Consider the following 17,923-nt stretch of genomic DNA (forward strand, 5'->3'; position numbering starts at 1 on the left):
CAATTGAAGTTAATATATTTCATATAATTTCACTAACTAACTCAGACAATTATTAACATAAAAATTCCTTGCTATTTTCATGCTTGCTGTGTTCCAAACCGTAAGACACCATGTATCAAACGTCGGAACAACATGGCTATTCGCTTATAAACATATGCATTGTAACAAAAGTCACCAAATTTTTTTATTTTACCTACCTTTGTTTTAAAATCATTTTCGCTAAAAACTTTTGTGCACCAACGTGCTTGGTTTGTGCTTACGCAAACAAACTAGAAATCCATTTTCACCTCAATATAAATGCAAAAAAATCGGAACTTAACACTTTACGTTTTTTCGGTTTCATTGAGGAAAATGATACTGAAAGAGACATTGTCATCCAGAGATAATGAGATGTCCAACTCCTCTCTCACTGGAAGTGAGAGAACAATTGCTAAACGTCAAAACCTACTGAACTTTGACAGCTAATCGAGTTCAGTAGGTTTTGACGTTTAGCAATTGGATACGAGCGATGGCCAGATTGAAATCTTACCAAAAAAATATGTAAACGGAGAGATTTGTTGCACTTACAAATTATGTAAAACAATGAAAATTAAATAAATTTGTGAAATCTAAATGTATTTGATGAAACATTTTGTAAGGTGAAGCATCATAGTATTATTTTCAATGGAAAATTATTAAAAACATTTATTGATTAAGAGCTTAAAAGCTTAAAACCTTTTATTGGGTATTGAAAAGTCAAAAGTCAGTTGTTTTAACATGTCATACAAAGATTTAAATAAATTCTCTATGTATTAAATAACCACTAAATAGTAACTTTTATTCTTACTAAATGTTGGGTGTTTTAATTTCAATGTCCAAAAATTAGTATTTTGTCCAATCTGGCCATAATGGAAAATGTTATAAAAAACGCTTATTTTGAAGCGCTCTCACACTGGAATAAGTTGGACATCCCTTTATTCCTGTTGTCATCGAAACATCCATATACTATCGGAAAACAATATGGCGAATTACACTATCGAATAATTATTGTGTGGTACTGCCAGATATTTCAAATTACTATTATTATTTATGGAAAGACAGATTAAAGTAAACCTTAAATTCATTTCTCCTTTTATTAATTCATGATTTTATTAAAGAAAGAACAGGTAACATTAATGTTCATAATTAAATGTTAATCAAAGGTCGATGAAAATAAACCAAAAGCTCTGCTTGGCAATAATGAATTGAGATTCCAAATTCATTACACAAAGTGCTAAAGTTTATATCAAGAGTTTAGAAAAGTTTCCGTTGTTGTTAACAATTTTTATAAAAATTCGACAGTTTATCTTAATGATATCTTATTTATATCACTCGAGGCTTTATTAATAAAGAATAAATCGTTTAAGAGATATTCTGAACCTTACTCATGGAATTGCCTCCACTGTTAGGAATTTGTCGAAAAATTGAGGGATAATAGAGAACTACCGTTTTATCAGTTTGCAACGCGATGTTCTATTTTTGACAACTTGATTTTTGTAGTGGATTTTTTGACAGCAACAATATGTATATGGTTCGGACAATTTTTGATAATAATAATAGTTGTATTATTCAAGTGAACGAACAGACGTGAATTCAAGTGGGAAAAATCGTAAGAAATTTCGTGCTGACTAGTTAGAAATACGGAATTCAGAATTATTTGTTTTGGAAGAAAATAAGATCACTTCGTAATAAAAGGCAATCTAAACTTTCTGTAAAAAAAATATACATCTCGCCAGCTACGTCACCGCCCGCTGTTCAATGTACCTCACCACCATAATAACAGGTCATTTATCAGCATAAGATCTGGTCTTCCTAGATCCATTGGCCCTACACAATGGTGCATACACTTAACCAATAGTCAACGAATAAAACAACACATTGAAGTTGAACGAAGAGCAAACTTAATACTCATCTAAAATGTTATCATATTGTTTGATTTCCTCTATCTAATGTGATTGACGCGATGGGAAAAATAATATTTTCCATTCTATCGAAGTTTACTTGTGGGAGTATAATTTATATATATTTTATAGAGTATTTTTAGTACATAAAATATATAAACGGAATAATAAGCATATGTGCGTCATACAGATAATAACTTATTGAATTCTAAAAATCTTGATTTGTTTATACATGTGTAGAAAAATCTACATTAACTTGGTATTCATCACAACAGAAAACAAATACATTGAATGGAATCAAGGCTAGCAGTGTTACATTAGTGGAATTTTCCTCTCATTTCAAACATAAATTTGGCTGTTACACCAAGATGGACTACTTGACTGATTACGTCCAAGTAGATGCGAATAGCACATGGTAAACTTTTAAATAAAATGTGAAATGTGAATCAATTCGTGTTCTTTACTGTAGTCGAAATAATGATATTATGGTTAGACGCTTCCATGATTTAAAGAACTAACAATAAAGAAACATTTTTTTTTTCTGTGAAATTAAGTCCATATTAATAGCAACAGTAACAGCAATGTTATTGGTGTTATCTCATTTAATATATTTAATTACTCCTATCTAGCAGTAAATTTGTACTACATTGTTAAAATAAATAATAAGCAATTATATGTGTATTTGTATATAAGTAACTGACAAAACAAAGCTTCAAATAAATATAGTGAATAAATATTGCCGTAGTGTGTGATGTTGAGAGTCATTGAACAAGGCAGCAAGAGATTTGAAAGAGTGTAAAAGAGCATTTGAATTGTTTCCCAATACGAATACCTACTTCGCAGATAAGAGCAAACACTTATAGAACGACGAATATTGTTGGGATCAAAATCGCTATCATTGTTTGAGTGTACAGACGAGGTGTATGTCATGGAAAAGATATTATATGTGGCCGCACAGCTTAAAGTTGGATCGGTTGTTATCATCAAAGTTTTCAAACTATCTGGTAGTGAAAGATCACGGCTTAACCATTGTTAGGCTTTATAGTTAACGCAAATCAATCGTTTATGTTTAAAATTTTCAAAGTAATAAGTATTGGTTATTTGTGACCTGTGATCACAGAGCGCATTTATAACACGTTTTTTTTTTTTATCAATTTAATAGTAAATGGATGAAGTTCATTCAAATGAAATAAAAAAATTGAATTAAAAGAACTTGAATAGAAGTATAAATAATTTTTCGTATTGGACACGCGTAAATCAATGTGAGTTCGCGCCGTAGATAAGAAGACACAATGATGTTAAATAAATATCAGAATTATTTGCAACAACACCAAAACCAACATCAGCAGATTGTACAACAACAACAACGCGGTGATATTACTACAAGCATGGCGGAAAGCGTTGGTGACGCTGGTCTATCCGATTATGGAGCTATGGCTTCTAATATTTCCAAATCAGAACGAGAATCTATACACTCTGGCCAATTTATGGTATCTCATTTCGAAGCGGAAGAGGCACAAGAAGATGATCTCGAAGAGGATGGTCAAGTGCTTGATCCTGAAGAAATAAATCTTACAAAACCAGAGGATGTCGAAAATACATGCACTGATGTGCAGCGTTTTGTACCACGAAAAATATCATACGTTCAAGAGCTTGGTCAAGAAGGATCAGTGGTGGCCTCTCATTTGGAAATAGAAACTTCGCTCACCAAATTATTCAAATGTATGAATCTGGCTTACAGGTATGTAAAAAATCATAAATATTTAGTTCAAACTTATACTTTTTTACGGTAATATGTTTATGTAGTACTGCAGTTTTATGTGCATATGGTTATAAATATATATTTACAGATGTTTAAAGTTTAAAAGGAAATCTTATTATTTTGAAACAGTCTTAAATTCAAACGCGGAAGTAAATTTCAGAGTAATACCAACTAAAGTATAACATATTTAGCTTATTTTATAATTAACTCTGACTAAAAACGTTAAAAAAGCAGTTGTTGAAATGCGTTCACGTTTACATATGTACATACAGTGTTGGACAACACATTTGCAACTGAAATATGATATTAAAAATAATGTCGATTACACAGAAAATAATTGCCGGAAACGTACTATTTTAATTTTATTTTAAATATTAGTTTTAATTAAGGTAAACAAAACTAATTAAATAATATTTTTCAGTTTATTTGCTTAATTGTATGTATATAAAAAAATTATATAACATCTATGTATATTCAATAAGACAAAACAATTGAAACTCGAAGAAAACGTTCACTATTTTCAATAAAATAAAAGAAAAACTTAGTATTTTAGTATTTTATAGCAAACTCATTACTCTCAATAATTGCTTTGCATCACAGTGGCATTGAAGCTATAAGGTTATATGGTTTGGGGTATATGTAATTCTCCAGGGCCTTTTGATAAAACTGATCAGTTTTTGGCACATTACTGCGATCAATTCTTCTTTTTACAATTTCTCATAAATTTTCTATGGGATTAAGGCCTGGGGACGGTGGAGGCCACTCCATTACATCCACTTTATTCCTCTGTAACCACGATTTTAGGGCCTATGCCATATTCTTCGGGTCGTTGTTCTACGGAAGACCCACTTAAGTGGCATTTACCATTCACCATGTGGCAACATTACGGTTTCCAGAATGTCTTTGTAAACGTACCGATCCATGGTATCATTAATACGATGAAGCGGCCCCAAACCAAAAGCAGAAAAGCATTCTTAGACCATAACACAGCAACTATGCTTGACTACACAATAGAAATTTTTAAGACGCTTGTTTGGGCGTCGAACGAAACTCACACCATCACTTCCTACCAAATTAAGATTGGCCTCATCACTAAAAAGAACAGTTTTCATCTTGCTTGTTGACCATTCTAGATGATTTTTAGCAAACACAATCGTTTTAGTTGCTTATTTTTTTTGTAAAAAAATTTAAAAAAAAATCGCATTTTCGCAAAAATTCAGAGCAGAAAGTATGCTCAGTAAATGTTCTAATTGGTTGAAACTCAATACCGTTAGAAAAAGAAACGAACAAAGGAGAAAAGAAATGAACAATACAGAGTTGCAATTGTTTTGTTGCGGCGTACATTTCAAATTGTTTTCAAATATAACCGGCAAAATAAAAAAAGATCGCGATAAACGTTACAAAATATGTCACTACAATGCTGTAAATTTAAAAACAAGAAACAAAAAGGAATTTGAAGGACAAGTAGCATTGTAAAACAAAAAAATCTAGAACTTCGCTTTAGTTGCAAATGTTTTGTCCGATACTGTAAGTACATATGTGCATATTTATATACTTTGTTTATTCCCTTAAATAATCGAGGTAAGAGCGGATGAGATATGTACATAGATACATATGCATGTTTGTATGTAGATATGACAGAATATGTGCATAAACATTGCATTTATAAATATGAGGCCTTTTTGTTAGCAGTCGAAAAAGCTTTATTATGGTTTTAGGTTGCTTTCCGCAGACATATATATAAACATATGTAAATATATATGCATACATAAGCGAAATATGAAAACGCAATTTGAAGGTACATCGATTATTTTCAAGCTTTGAATTTCAAGAATTCTTCATTTGCGCGGTTGAAAGAACTTCCATGTGTCCAGTGCATGTAACTTTTTATGTTTCAATAGTAAAATAATGTAGTTGCCCACATAAGTATGTACATATGTATGTAACATAGCTATATGCATACATATGTAACTATTTTTTGGTTAACGTTTATAAAAAGCAAAATAAATGATTAGTTAGCGAATTACAATGATGCTTTGTTGGCCAAAACATAATTAACTTCACTCATTTCTTTCTGGCCGAGGTTGTCTTGTTGTTCAAAATCATGATTTGGTGTGGGAAACGAAAATTTGAGAATGTTTCATTAAAGTAAGCAGACCAGGATTAGAACATCTCAATAGTGTATATTCCCTACAAGCCATGGCTTTCTCGACATATTACTAATACCTCCCGAGGGCAACTCCTGCTTCTGCAGAATCGACCTCGACATAGTAAATATACATATGTACACATGTCCAGCGTGCCGAATCCAACTTCGAGGAAGCAGTACGTTTCCAGGGTGTACCGTTAGATGATTTCGAAGACAATTAACCTCAACCTTACCACCCAAGCAGGGACTAGGTAATCGCCAAAGTTACAATAACGACCAACCCACCCATGAGTACGTAGCACTGCAACATACAACTCTATAGTCTTTGATCAACCGCTTCCGCTTCCTCCCAAAAACCAAACTCACCCTGACCTATCTGCTATACACACCACGCAGTCAAGAGCAGAATTGCTGCATCGTTTAACAGTACCCGCCTCGAAGGAGCGTGTACGGTCGGCAATCGGTATATAGTATACATAAAAACTGCACGCCCACTCATTCAATTCACGACTAAAGGTGTTCCCAATTTGTCAGGATACAATATTTTCCGAAAATATTGCTTGCGCTATGAAGTCCGCCGTTTTCTTCATCTACTAATCTTTTTTATATATTAACATAACAAGTGTTCAACGACGCCTACATGAAATGTCACAGCCTATCGATCGTGTTATGATCATGTTTGTGACATTGATGACTACTCTATATCCTTTAGCTCTGTCCTTGTCCTAGCGTACTAATCTTAACAGGGATTGTGACCAAATTACATGATATTTCGTCCAATCGTTCTCAAGTTATTGATTTTACTAGAGGAAAAAGCCTTATTGATTCAAAGTGATAACTGTTACGGCCAATCACCCCCAGATATTCAAAGGTTTGCGAAATTTATTAGCATTAACGAGTTCCTGTAAAAGTCGGATGACTTTTCAAAACCGCCAGAAAACAACAGTTTTAGGCAGTACTTTTTATTTGTACTTTTTTCATCGACTATCTCGACAACAATCAATTAAAAATATTATCTCTTATTGGGTCGAAATTAACGATAATCCGAATTGTTAGTTCAAAGACCTTTTTGGCCTCTTAGAATTATTTACAACTACTATGAAAGTTTGACAATTTTATGAGTTTACTTTACTCATTCTTCCATTAGTGATGTATCGTAGCCTGGGTCTATTAGCTGTTTCATTCAAGATTTGAAACAATTAAAAAATGTCTTTCCAACGAAACGTTGAGCACAATAAAATAATCAGTTGAGAAACCTTAATAGTTGGTGTGAAGAGACTTATGGAAAATTTTTGTATATATGTTTCAAATATAATATATTTCATACTCAATTTCCAATTAAAAGTCATACTCCCAGAATATGATTCATGCGAAAAAGCAAGCGTAAAACAAAGTGTTGATATTACCTCTCTTTATCGAATTATGAGTGCTTCAAACATGTCATAAAAAAGAACGTGCTTGTCGATTTTTTCTATGTATACAATATCAGGCACGTGTATTAAATTATCTAATAGTGATTTTCAAATTTTTTATCGGTTACCAACTTCTCTTTCAACTGCAGACATCATTATGTGATATCTCTTAGTAGTAACTTATGCTGAAACTAATTTATTAGTTGAAGTGTGTTGGACTACGTCTATTGAACCACTATGTCTTGAAAATTCTTCATTACCTCTCAATCGGCTTATCAAATTTATATACATACATATGTACATAAAAAGTAAACGAAAACAAGAAAAGGACGTTAACTTCAGTTGCACCGACGCTAATAATACCCTCCACAAATGCCAAGAAAATGTCATACAAGATTTTGATCGCACATTTTGTATGACAGCTATATGTTATATTGGTGCGATATAAGTACATACATATCGCTCATTTGCTGCAAGACCGGCATAAGTCAAAAAAATCGATTCTCCAGAAAACGCGTCTAAAGTTTTCAACTGACTACAACCTTACACCTCTTCTCAAGCGGAGCATATAAGAGGTATTCATATGAATTTTTCACTCAACATGAAGTATGATATAAAGAACAATTGTGCAGCATTAACTCAAAAATCACGTTTTTTGATTTATGCCGATCTTGCAGCAAATGAGCGATATGTACATATATTTTTGCAAAGATTTTAGTTTTGCCTTGAGCAATAATCCTAGCCGAGTTTGGTGAAAATATCTTCCCAAATGAATAAGTTCTCCAAACAAGAACTGTGCGAAATCTCAAATCCATGTCGCAAAAACTGAGAGACTAGTTCTCGTATATACAGAGAGACGAACAGTTGCTACCAGATTGTATTGGATCTGTTCGCAAACCCGTAAAAATGAAAAAAAAAAAAAAATTGACGCTGGAACTTGTTTAGTTTATTTTTACTTTAATAGTGGTACATACTGTTAGAAAGTCAATAAAAATCATCCCATTGTTGTATCGTTGAAGATTAGATGTAAATTGAGCCAGGTAAATATTTCTTTGTGTGACCTCTTAGAATAACGTTAATTGCCTTCGAAGCATCGTGTACGCATATTACGTGCTAATATAAATAATGACGTACAAAATCAAAGTTCTATAAATACTTGTAAGAATTCTAATGAAAAAGATGGTCAACAAAAAAATACATTTTGCAAATGTAGTCGTTAGGCCAGCAGCGTATCATTAATGCGTAACCGCAACTTCAAACATTATTGTGTTGATTAGCCAACAATTTTCCCCAGAAATTAGCCTAGCATTAGCACTAAAATACAATACTAAATCTGCATTTTTATACTGTCGCGACAAAAAATGTAGCAGTTTTGTTCACCTAACGATTGTGTGTAACAGTTAGAACTATTCGAACTATACATATTTATTTAAGTATATGTATCTATATGTATTATCAGAATGAATACATACATACATACAATCTACTGAGCGGTTTTTGAATTACATTTGTCAGCAGTTCAAAAACATAGTTTTGAGAAAAACGCGTTTAAAGTTAGCTACCTGCTCCCGAAAGCCTTCAAGTGCCAGAGCTCTCTTTGTTATTTGTCGAATTACTCAAAAACTAATTATCGGATCAACGTGAAATTTTCAGAGAATATTTTTAAGATACTACAGTTAACGAAAATGCAAAAAATGAATTTTTTGCAAATTCTGACTACCCCTAGTCCCTAAGTTACATGAGTTCCTTGGCATCATAAAAAATTTGGTATTATAGAAAGCCAAGCTCCAAATTAAGATACAAATCAATGAGGGTCCCGAAGTGTGAAGGGCCGTCTGTGATTCATGCGCTTTCAAAAGGTGGGCGGGGCTAATAAGTTTAAAATTCATACTTGCACATACAATCACAAACTTTTAGAGCTAAAGCAATCAAACAAGCTGTGGGTGAATCCCATCGACATCTTCATAATACTCTCCAAAATAAATATGTCAGAAACATTCAATTTCACATCTTTCATGAATGCGTATCCTTGTGAAAATGTGCGAAACCGGACTATAACCACGCCTACTATATAGTGGATGCGATAAAATCTCCCATCCGAGCTCCCGTAGCTTCTGACGAGTCATCAACGAAGTGTGGCCCTGGCGTTGTCCTGGTGGAACACTACACCCTTCCTGTTGTCGAATTCTGGACGCTTCTGGTCGATCACCTGCTTCAAGCGGCCCAGTTGTTCGCAGTAGATGGTAGAATTAAGCGTCTGGCCATATGGGAGCAGCTCATAGTGGATGATTCCCTTCCAATCCCACCAAACATACCGCAACTCCTTCCTGGCCGTCAATCCCGGCTTGGCCACCTTCAACCACGATCGCTTGATATTGTTAGTCAGTATATGTATGTATATCAATCTTTATTATATAGTACATCTACAGTCTACACCTTGATTTAGATCCCATATCTCTAATACAGTGATTTCCGGTTCTGTGGTTTACCTTTCCTGGATAATCAGATTTTTGTAATAACTAACATGACGAAGTTTTCTATCTATCTGCCTATATTGGGTTCATCAAATGCTTAGAAGAATGTCGTTGTTGTATTAACATTATGGTAAACTGAACTATCTTTTCCGCTTGCCCATCTGCAATACCTATCTCTCTTTAGAGTGTCAAGGAATATGCGTACCAAGTTGCATCAAGATATTTTAATTTTTATTCACGCCAGACGTCGAGAATTCAATTCGTCTCGTCATCATGATAATTTTGATATGCATACATATGTACAACTTACACACCACAGATAAGCGAACAAAACTTAGTCTTGATAGTCTGATTATCGATTTTGGGGAATTACATATTTTTTCATGAAATGATAAAAACTATAGACAAGTATTAGTCCACTTTTGTATTTATTAATAAATAATTAATTTTTCGAAATTGTTTTCACACGAAGTTCAGTTTTTAATTATGATAAAATATGACATATTTCCACCATATTAGGCCAGATAGGTAGATAATTTTTGAAAGCAAAAAAATCTTCCAATTGAAAAGAATGATAAAATAAAAAATTGAAAGAAACAATAATTTACGGGCTTAACTCGATTTCTGACAAAACTACGAGCCCTATTAGATTAGATCTACAACTTTCAGTTATACGCATTTTTCACATAACCTCAAAAATTTGGTATCCTGTGCAAAAATAAAAATCTTTTACTAAATTTGGTGTAAATAAGTAAGCTTTATGTAGTGAAAGATTTTTTTTGTTAAATTCTTTTTTTTTTTTTTTACTTAAAAAATATATATTTTACCGTGTCAAATTTTCGCAAAAAATGCAAGAACAAAAAAAAAACACTTACCCAAGTTGGATAATAAATTGATACAGAGTATTACCTCAAAATTTTGTTGACGTCAACTTGAAACAAAGAAATTTGAAATTACATACTCCACATAAGGTTTTTGGTTGACGTTTATTATAAAAACTATAAATTTTCAAAAATAATTTGCAATGTCTCTTATATTAATAATACATATGAAATTGCTTATCAAAACACTTTGTAATTTACAGTCAAAAATTAACATCCCCAAAATGGAATCATTTCAAAGGAATTCGCTTGCGCTGGAAGGATAAAATTCGTTTAAACAATGTAATTTGGCGATGCTGGCACATGCAATGTGAGTTATATTATTATTACATACATACATACATACATATAAACAAGGTTGTTATGCAAAAATAAAACATACAATTTATGTAAATATCTTTATTCTTTATTTGCGCTGATAATGATAACACAAACCCTACGAGGGTATATATTTTTCAGTTGTATGATATTAGGCAGCTATTGTAAGTGGTGCTTTTGATAAACCAAAATAAATATTTCCGCTAATCTTCTGGCTAAATATCTTATTTTTTATCAGCCTTGTTTATCTTTATGTAATATTTTGACACAAGATAGACGATAACAAGAAACATATGTATGTACATATTTTCACATACAAACATATTCCCTTATGTTTACATATGTATATACAAGTCCCTGTATATATTCAAGTAATATGTACCTCAAAGTTAGCATATCTAATATCATAGATATAAAGGTGTGTTCCAAAGTAAACAGGACTTTTTGAATCTAGCGCGCCCTGGTGGCGCCATCTATATGTCGTTATGCGTTAAAATCTGCTATCTTTGTCGATTCTCCAGTGAGACATTTCATGACATTTCATCGATTGGAAATGAAGTTATTGCGTTTTAAGTGTCAGTATGTTTGTGTTATCGGTGCGAAAATGAGCTTCGAACAAAGAGCCAACATTAAATTTTGTTTTAAAATTGGTAAAACTTTTACCGAAACATTTCAATTGATGAAACAAGTTTATGGCGATGATTGCCTATCCCGTAGCAGAGTGCACGAGTGGTTTCAACGTTTTCAAAGTGGTCGTGAGGACAAAGATGACGATCAACATGTGGTCCAATAAAAATCAATGATCACCGAAAAATCCATCGAAACTGTGCGTGAATTCATCAAAAATCAACCGAAATTATCAAGAAAATGGAATTGAACATCTCCAAAACATCGATTTCTGCATTTTGACCGAACATTTGGGCTTAAGAAAGGTGTGTGTACGGTTTGTTCCGCACAAATCGACTGACGACCAAAAATTGCTCAGAATCCAACATTCGATCGATGCTTGTGACCGATTATTTGACCAAAAATCACATTTTAACCATTAACCACTCCCCGTATTCACCTGATATGGCACCGTGCGACTTCTTCCTTTTCGAAAAAATGCATTTGCTCATGAGAGCAAAGCGTTATGCAGACGTGGAGGCCATTCAAAAGGCTTGCACCGGCATACTGGCGACCATATCAGCCAACGAGCGAAAACACTCGTTCAACATGCTTTTTTACCGTGCAAATAGCTGTATGGAAGCAGAAGGAGACTATTTTGAATAAAAAATAAAAAATGATTTTGGGGAAAAAACCATTTGTTCTGTTTTCTTTTTAAGTCCTGTTTACTTTGGAGCGCACCTTGTAGTTCACCCCCGACATACTGTGTTTTGTTTTTTAATCAAGTGAACCCTCAGCTTGCACATTCTTTCTTTTTATTACATATTTTATTTAATGAAAAAATTAGTTTTTACAATTTTTTTTAATGAAAAAATTAGTTTTTACAAACGTTATTATAATAATAAGATTTTCACTCCTGACAGGTAGTTTTTATATTTATCTAGAAAAGCATTTTGGACAGAAACTTAAAATATGGAGAAGAAAATACATTGACGCCTATTTCATTGGCTAAAAACAATTACTTTAATAAGTAATAATCACCAATTTACCAAGAATTAAAAGCTTTAGTATTTGAGTGGAATTATTCTGGCTCACCACAAAAATGAATTTTATCAACATCCTGTTTTTTGTCCATTGCCCGAATCGAATTGCGTCCCCCTTCCGCTTTCGTCACTTTGGTTTCGCAGAATGCAGCATTTATATTTGCATTTTTGTGTGTTACATTTAATGTATCATCAGAATATTTGTTTGCAAAATCTTTAAAAACCTAAGTAACAGGTTCCAAAGCGCTAGCGATAGTACATTTATATTAAAAACTTATTACTTGAGGCCTGAAGAGTTGAAGTCGGGATTGCTCAATTATCGATTTAATGGACTGCTTCAATTCGCTCAGATTTCTGGGTTTTCTTTTGTACACTTCTTGCTTGATAAACCCCCATAAGAAAGGCTGATGCAGGCAGGTCAGTTGACCTTGGGGGACAGCGAAAAATGGAGTTCCTAGATATTAATTTTGTTTGCAAATATTCGTTGGAGCTCCGCAATAACCGGTCTGGCTATGTGTGCATTTGTTCCATCTGGCTGGAACCTCACGCTATTTACAGGAATACGTCTTCGGCGCAGTTATGGGTAAAAAAACTCTTTCAACATCTTTATTGACATTATTTTCTTCAAAAAAGCACAGTGAGTCGTTCTGGATGAAGGTAGATTAAGTGGATTATTTCTGTATTTTATTCACTTCATATACTTCAATTTTGCTTGTTTATAGTCCCGTTTAGTTCAAAATGAGCGTCATCAGACATAAACCGGCAATTTTTCAAGTTGTCTTCATCGACCATTTCAATAATTTTTGGCAAAATTAAAAGCGAATAGGCATATCCAAAGGGTTTAACTGGCTTGTTATTTGAACTTTGTGCCGTAGCTGGTTTAAGTCATTATGAATTATCCGATGTAATGACCGTCTGCTAGCTCGCAAGTTGCGGCGATAAGTTGCGAGTCGAAACTCTTCGATATGCCCGAATTGACGATGCAACAGCTCGATGTTTTCTTGAACACGAACATACGGATCTCGATGGTACGGTCTTTTTTGCGACACTTCCAGATTCGGCATCTTCATAATGGTCCATCTACTCGGGAAAGAGCCGCCAAAATCATGTCTGAATACCCTTTAGACGAAAATGACGGACTGCAAAGCATGGTACCGGGTTACAGTTATTTTTACAGCACGATTCGTGCGCCAACCTGTATAAAAAATTGTCCATACCAGAGCAAGATTATGATCTGTCAGATTGTGTGGCACTATATGACATACTTGTAGTGGTCTGATGTCGGCGGTTCCGATAAATCAACTGCTTCTTTCGTTATAAAAGGCTGTGTGCAAAATTTCAGATAGATACTATTTCGTGGCACCCTGTTCAAGGTATATTATTTATACTCGTAATTAAAACAAAGAATCATCTTATCAGCTCTAAAATGAATTTAAATCTCGAGTAGTCTTTTCGTTTAATTTTCGAGATAAACTCAGCAATGGAAAATGTCAAATAACCATAAATATTACAGTTATATAATATTTAAAGCCACATTAAAATACACAAACCGCACAATCAAATGCCTTCACCTAAAAAAAATATATAAAACATTTTATTATTTTTTCCACGTGTTTTAACTTAATTATTTCTTTATGCTGTTATCAATTGCTATTCTTAGCCAATTTGACAAAAACTAACCAGACTTTTTTTCTCAATCGAAACAAATTATCTTTCATGGTGGCTCTCAATAGTCGAAAAAATTACAGATTCACAACTACATTTTATAGTTAAGAAATTCAAGACCGGTTGCATTTGTCGAAAAAAGGATTCCTTTCGATACAAAATTGTTTTGCATATATAGTATACTATAGATTACACAACTAAGAAGTAAACAAACTTCAATTCCATAAATAGCAATTTTATCAGCAAGTTGGACTTAGTTACAGTAATGTTTATTAAGTCAAAATTGAATTCTCTACTTTGTTATATGTATAACTATGTTGTTGTAATATACTTTTTGTGAGTTTCTATAGTTAAGAAAATTATTTAAATGACTCGGTTTCCAGTAAACACGCCTTATTCATTATACGTTGCAGCGCACTGAATTGACGTAAATGCAAAGTAACTTTGTGGAAACACTATAACATTTTTTAACTCGATTTGTTTTTAGTAGGAATAGAATTTTAGAGGCAATCATTGTGTAAATTAAAGTTTTGCATTTAATACTCTGTGTGTTTGTGTACAACTATATATACAAGTACAGTGCTGAGTAGAAAATATGCATAAATGTATTATTGGGATGCTACTTTTTCACTTAGTTCCTTTTTGCACCATTTCTAACTCGTTTTATATATTATATATATTAATTGAACTATGTTTTTAAGCAGTTAAAACATTTATTATTATTGGTCCTTTGATTTAATTAATTTTCTAAATTTAAATTACCTAATTAATAAGAACGACAATAAGTTTAATTTGTGAAATGACTTTCCTGACAAAAAGTTGTAAAAGATGGCTATGAAATCAAATGAGAATATAAAGATGAGATAGTTATCAATACATACCTAGGTTGTGTTTGTTCTAGAACTATGCTCTATGGGAAATATTGAAGCCCCAACCCTGGAAAGTTTATTAATTTTTTAATGGTTAATACTCACTGATGAACTTATATTTCGATCAAATTAAAATATATCATTAAAAAAGTAGTATAATCAGACTTCGGCAAAGTCAAATGTTTGCAAGAACTGCCAATAAATGACTTTTAATATGTAAGAATCTTGATTAAAATTACCCAAGGTTAGGCTATTAAAAATCACAATTCCTGCTAAATTTCTAAGAAATAAAATTTTCCATACTTAATCCCTACATCTTGGATTAAAAATATAATTTTCTATTTTTTATTTAATATTCAAGTTTGAAATTAAAAATTAAATATTTATATTGTATTTATATACAATAATTTTGTCTTTTCTTTTATATTGGTAGGCAGATTTTGACTCCCCTATACTCCATATACACTTGTGGCCACGCAAACCTTACCACTCAAATTTTTCAAGTATTGTGCATATTTGACTGCATTTTATAGCGGTATTTTTGCCGTATAGATTTTTTTTTTTTTTAAATAAGTTAATGACATGTTATTAAGCAAGCATACTAAAAATTAAGAACAAAACACATTCAACTATAGATAAATCAATTGAAAGATAGGAGCTTTACAAAATGAGCTCGAAATGTGAGACTGACATGCGACGAAAAAAATATGTTTTTTATTTTTTTAATTTATTTTCATTTACACTATATTTGAAATTAATATTTTTTTTTAATTGAAAAACGAAGTTTAGTAGGAGTATCACTTTTAAAACAATAACATCGGCCGTTTTTGTATAAGCACATAAACGTAAATAAATTAAAAACTATTATTATAATTAGATAATATAATTTAGTTTACTTATGCTTACTAAACAAAAAAAAAAATAGTTGAAGAAAATCCCGAAGAAACGAAAAATCCGGAAAAAAAATTTAAGAAAGTATAGTGGTAAGGTTTGCGTGGCCTAGAGTGTATATTAGTAGATCTGCCCAGCCGTTGTTGAGACTATGGTATACTATATACCATTACAATAAACTACTTGGAATTTAATCAAATTAATTTTGGAAAAGGTTAACACAAATATGTTCTAATGGGCAAAATACATAATGAGTTTTCCATTTGGAATTTTCCTCAAAATAATAATAATATAACTTGTTGTAACATTTTTTTGAATTTGAACACATGTTTTTTGTTCACAAATATATTTTTACTTATTTATTAAGGTTTTGACATTTAACATAATTGAGATATAAACTAGGCTATCTTTCAAGTTGGGTCAAATTGTGCACAGTGTGCTAAATTTTACGAAAATCGGTGTAGTAGTTTAAGAGTTCACCCCAGACAAAGCGAGACACTTCATTTTTATCTACTCGTATGTATCCATATCTATGTTATCTATGTACACCTTCTACCACTAGAGGGAACGTGAATGGCCGCCGAGAGCTGTCAAAGCCATATTTATTTTTGGATTTGTCTTAAACTTTGTCAGTGTTTCCCATTTCATAACATCACATTTCACTTTGGCACAACGCTTGGAATTCGTCCAAGATTATTAAAGGGAAATCACGTTCTCCAAAAAATGCACAATTTCATCTAAACATCATCTACTCAGATGAGTCCCATCCATTGCTAACTGAATTGTTTCGTCAACAAACTAAATTGTAGCTATTGGATTGTGTCAAATCCTCGTGTGGTTCAGGAAACGCATTGCAAATCAAATCAAAGTGTACTTTATGTGTGGTATCGACTATCCTTAAATAACGACTTTTTCTAGAACAAATGATCTATATATTTTTATTCGTATTTCTATATTTATTACAGCGAAAATATTACCTAAATATCTCTTAACTTAAAAAGCTATTAAATACGCTCATAACTGTAGTTTTATGTGAGGTATCGTGTCTCTTGAAGTACGCGCATTATATACATATGTATATCTACTTTGTACGAAAAGAGTCTAATATAAATATACAATTTAGTAGTCTGAAGTAGATACACTTATACATTATATAAAAATCGTTTCTAATCATATCCATTGCAATCGCAATACTTTGTGAGATTATTGCTGGCTTAGACGTTTGCGATTTAACTCCATATACCACATTTGTTATCTCTTTGTAGTCATACTGAAGCGTAGGACACCCGTTTGCCAGTTTGCATCACCATTGGACGTTGACATCCATAGCAACCCGCAGGCAAGTGCTTAAAATTAATTTTTATATATTATATATATGTAAGTACATATAAATACATACATTCATAAGCATGCTTTATGTTAATACATAAAAAAGCACGTTCGTGAAACCATCGATCTGTCATTCGGTTTATTGTCTATCATAAATCCATATCAATCATTTCAATTTTCTGTATTAAAAATGAAGTAAATTTCTTTTTGGATTGCGTCGCCGCTGTCGAAACGAATGCGGACCAAAATGAAACTCAGATAAGAAGCAGTGCTATACGCACCCGAAAATGCCAAGGTCACGTGTTTTTTAATATACGATCTTTGAATTATATTAAAACTTTATTTTTTTATTGATTGCTCATATTATATTCATAATAGTTCTAGTGACAATTTTTACTAAATTGTATTAAAAAAATTAATATTTTCTTATTGCAGGCGGTTGTTTTAGAAGGGAAATATTGGAAACGTCAAACCACCGTTATCAAAGCTGAATACAGGAAATGGCGGAAAAATTCGAAATCTAAAACTGCTGGTAGCCTCACTTATGATACGGTAAGTAGTGATTTACTTATGATACTTGAAGATAGTATTATGAATAGTAGTAT

The 17,923-nt window shown here is 32.4% G+C and overlaps 2 protein-coding genes and 1 long non-coding RNA gene across 8 annotated transcripts in view; 2 read left to right on the plus strand and 1 right to left on the minus strand.

Annotated features, from left to right (window-relative positions):
- The window catches only part of LOC105224058 (cyclic AMP-dependent transcription factor ATF-4), a 30,617-nt gene extending 30,239 nt beyond the window's left edge, over positions 1 to 378 (minus strand). Inside the window, exon 1 of the mRNA XM_011202031.3 lies at positions 198 to 378. The gene's annotated coding sequence lies outside the window, so the exon portion shown is untranslated. The remainder of the gene's footprint in view (positions 1 to 197) is intronic.
- Positions 1 to 17,923, plus strand: part of LOC125776582 (uncharacterized) — a 187,825-nt gene that overhangs the window by 64,848 nt on the left and 105,054 nt on the right. The gene's annotated exons all lie outside the window — the stretch shown is intronic.
- LOC105224081 (protein WBSCR14 homolog) overlaps positions 1,480 to 17,923 on the plus strand; it is a 33,512-nt gene continuing 17,068 nt past the window's right edge. Inside the window, exons 1-5 of one of the 6 annotated variants that reach the window (XM_049449340.1) lie at positions 1,480 to 1,627; positions 3,082 to 3,660; positions 10,801 to 10,907; positions 17,255 to 17,328; positions 17,754 to 17,870. In XM_049449340.1, coding sequence (XP_049305297.1) covers positions 3,212 to 3,660; positions 10,801 to 10,907; positions 17,255 to 17,328; positions 17,754 to 17,870 — 747 coding nt within the window. In that variant the 5' untranslated portion in view covers positions 1,480 to 1,627; positions 3,082 to 3,211. Of the gene's footprint in view, positions 2,022 to 2,041; positions 3,661 to 10,800; positions 10,908 to 17,254; positions 17,329 to 17,753; positions 17,871 to 17,923 lie in introns of those variants that run through there. The other 5 variants (XM_011202055.4, XM_049449349.1, XM_049449345.1 and 2 more) reach the window with 5 other exon arrangements.

The sequence above is a fragment of the Bactrocera dorsalis genome, chromosome 1 (genome assembly GCF_023373825.1).
Source record: "Bactrocera dorsalis isolate Fly_Bdor chromosome 1, ASM2337382v1, whole genome shotgun sequence".
NCBI classification, from domain to species: domain Eukaryota; kingdom Metazoa; phylum Arthropoda; class Insecta; order Diptera; family Tephritidae; genus Bactrocera; species Bactrocera dorsalis.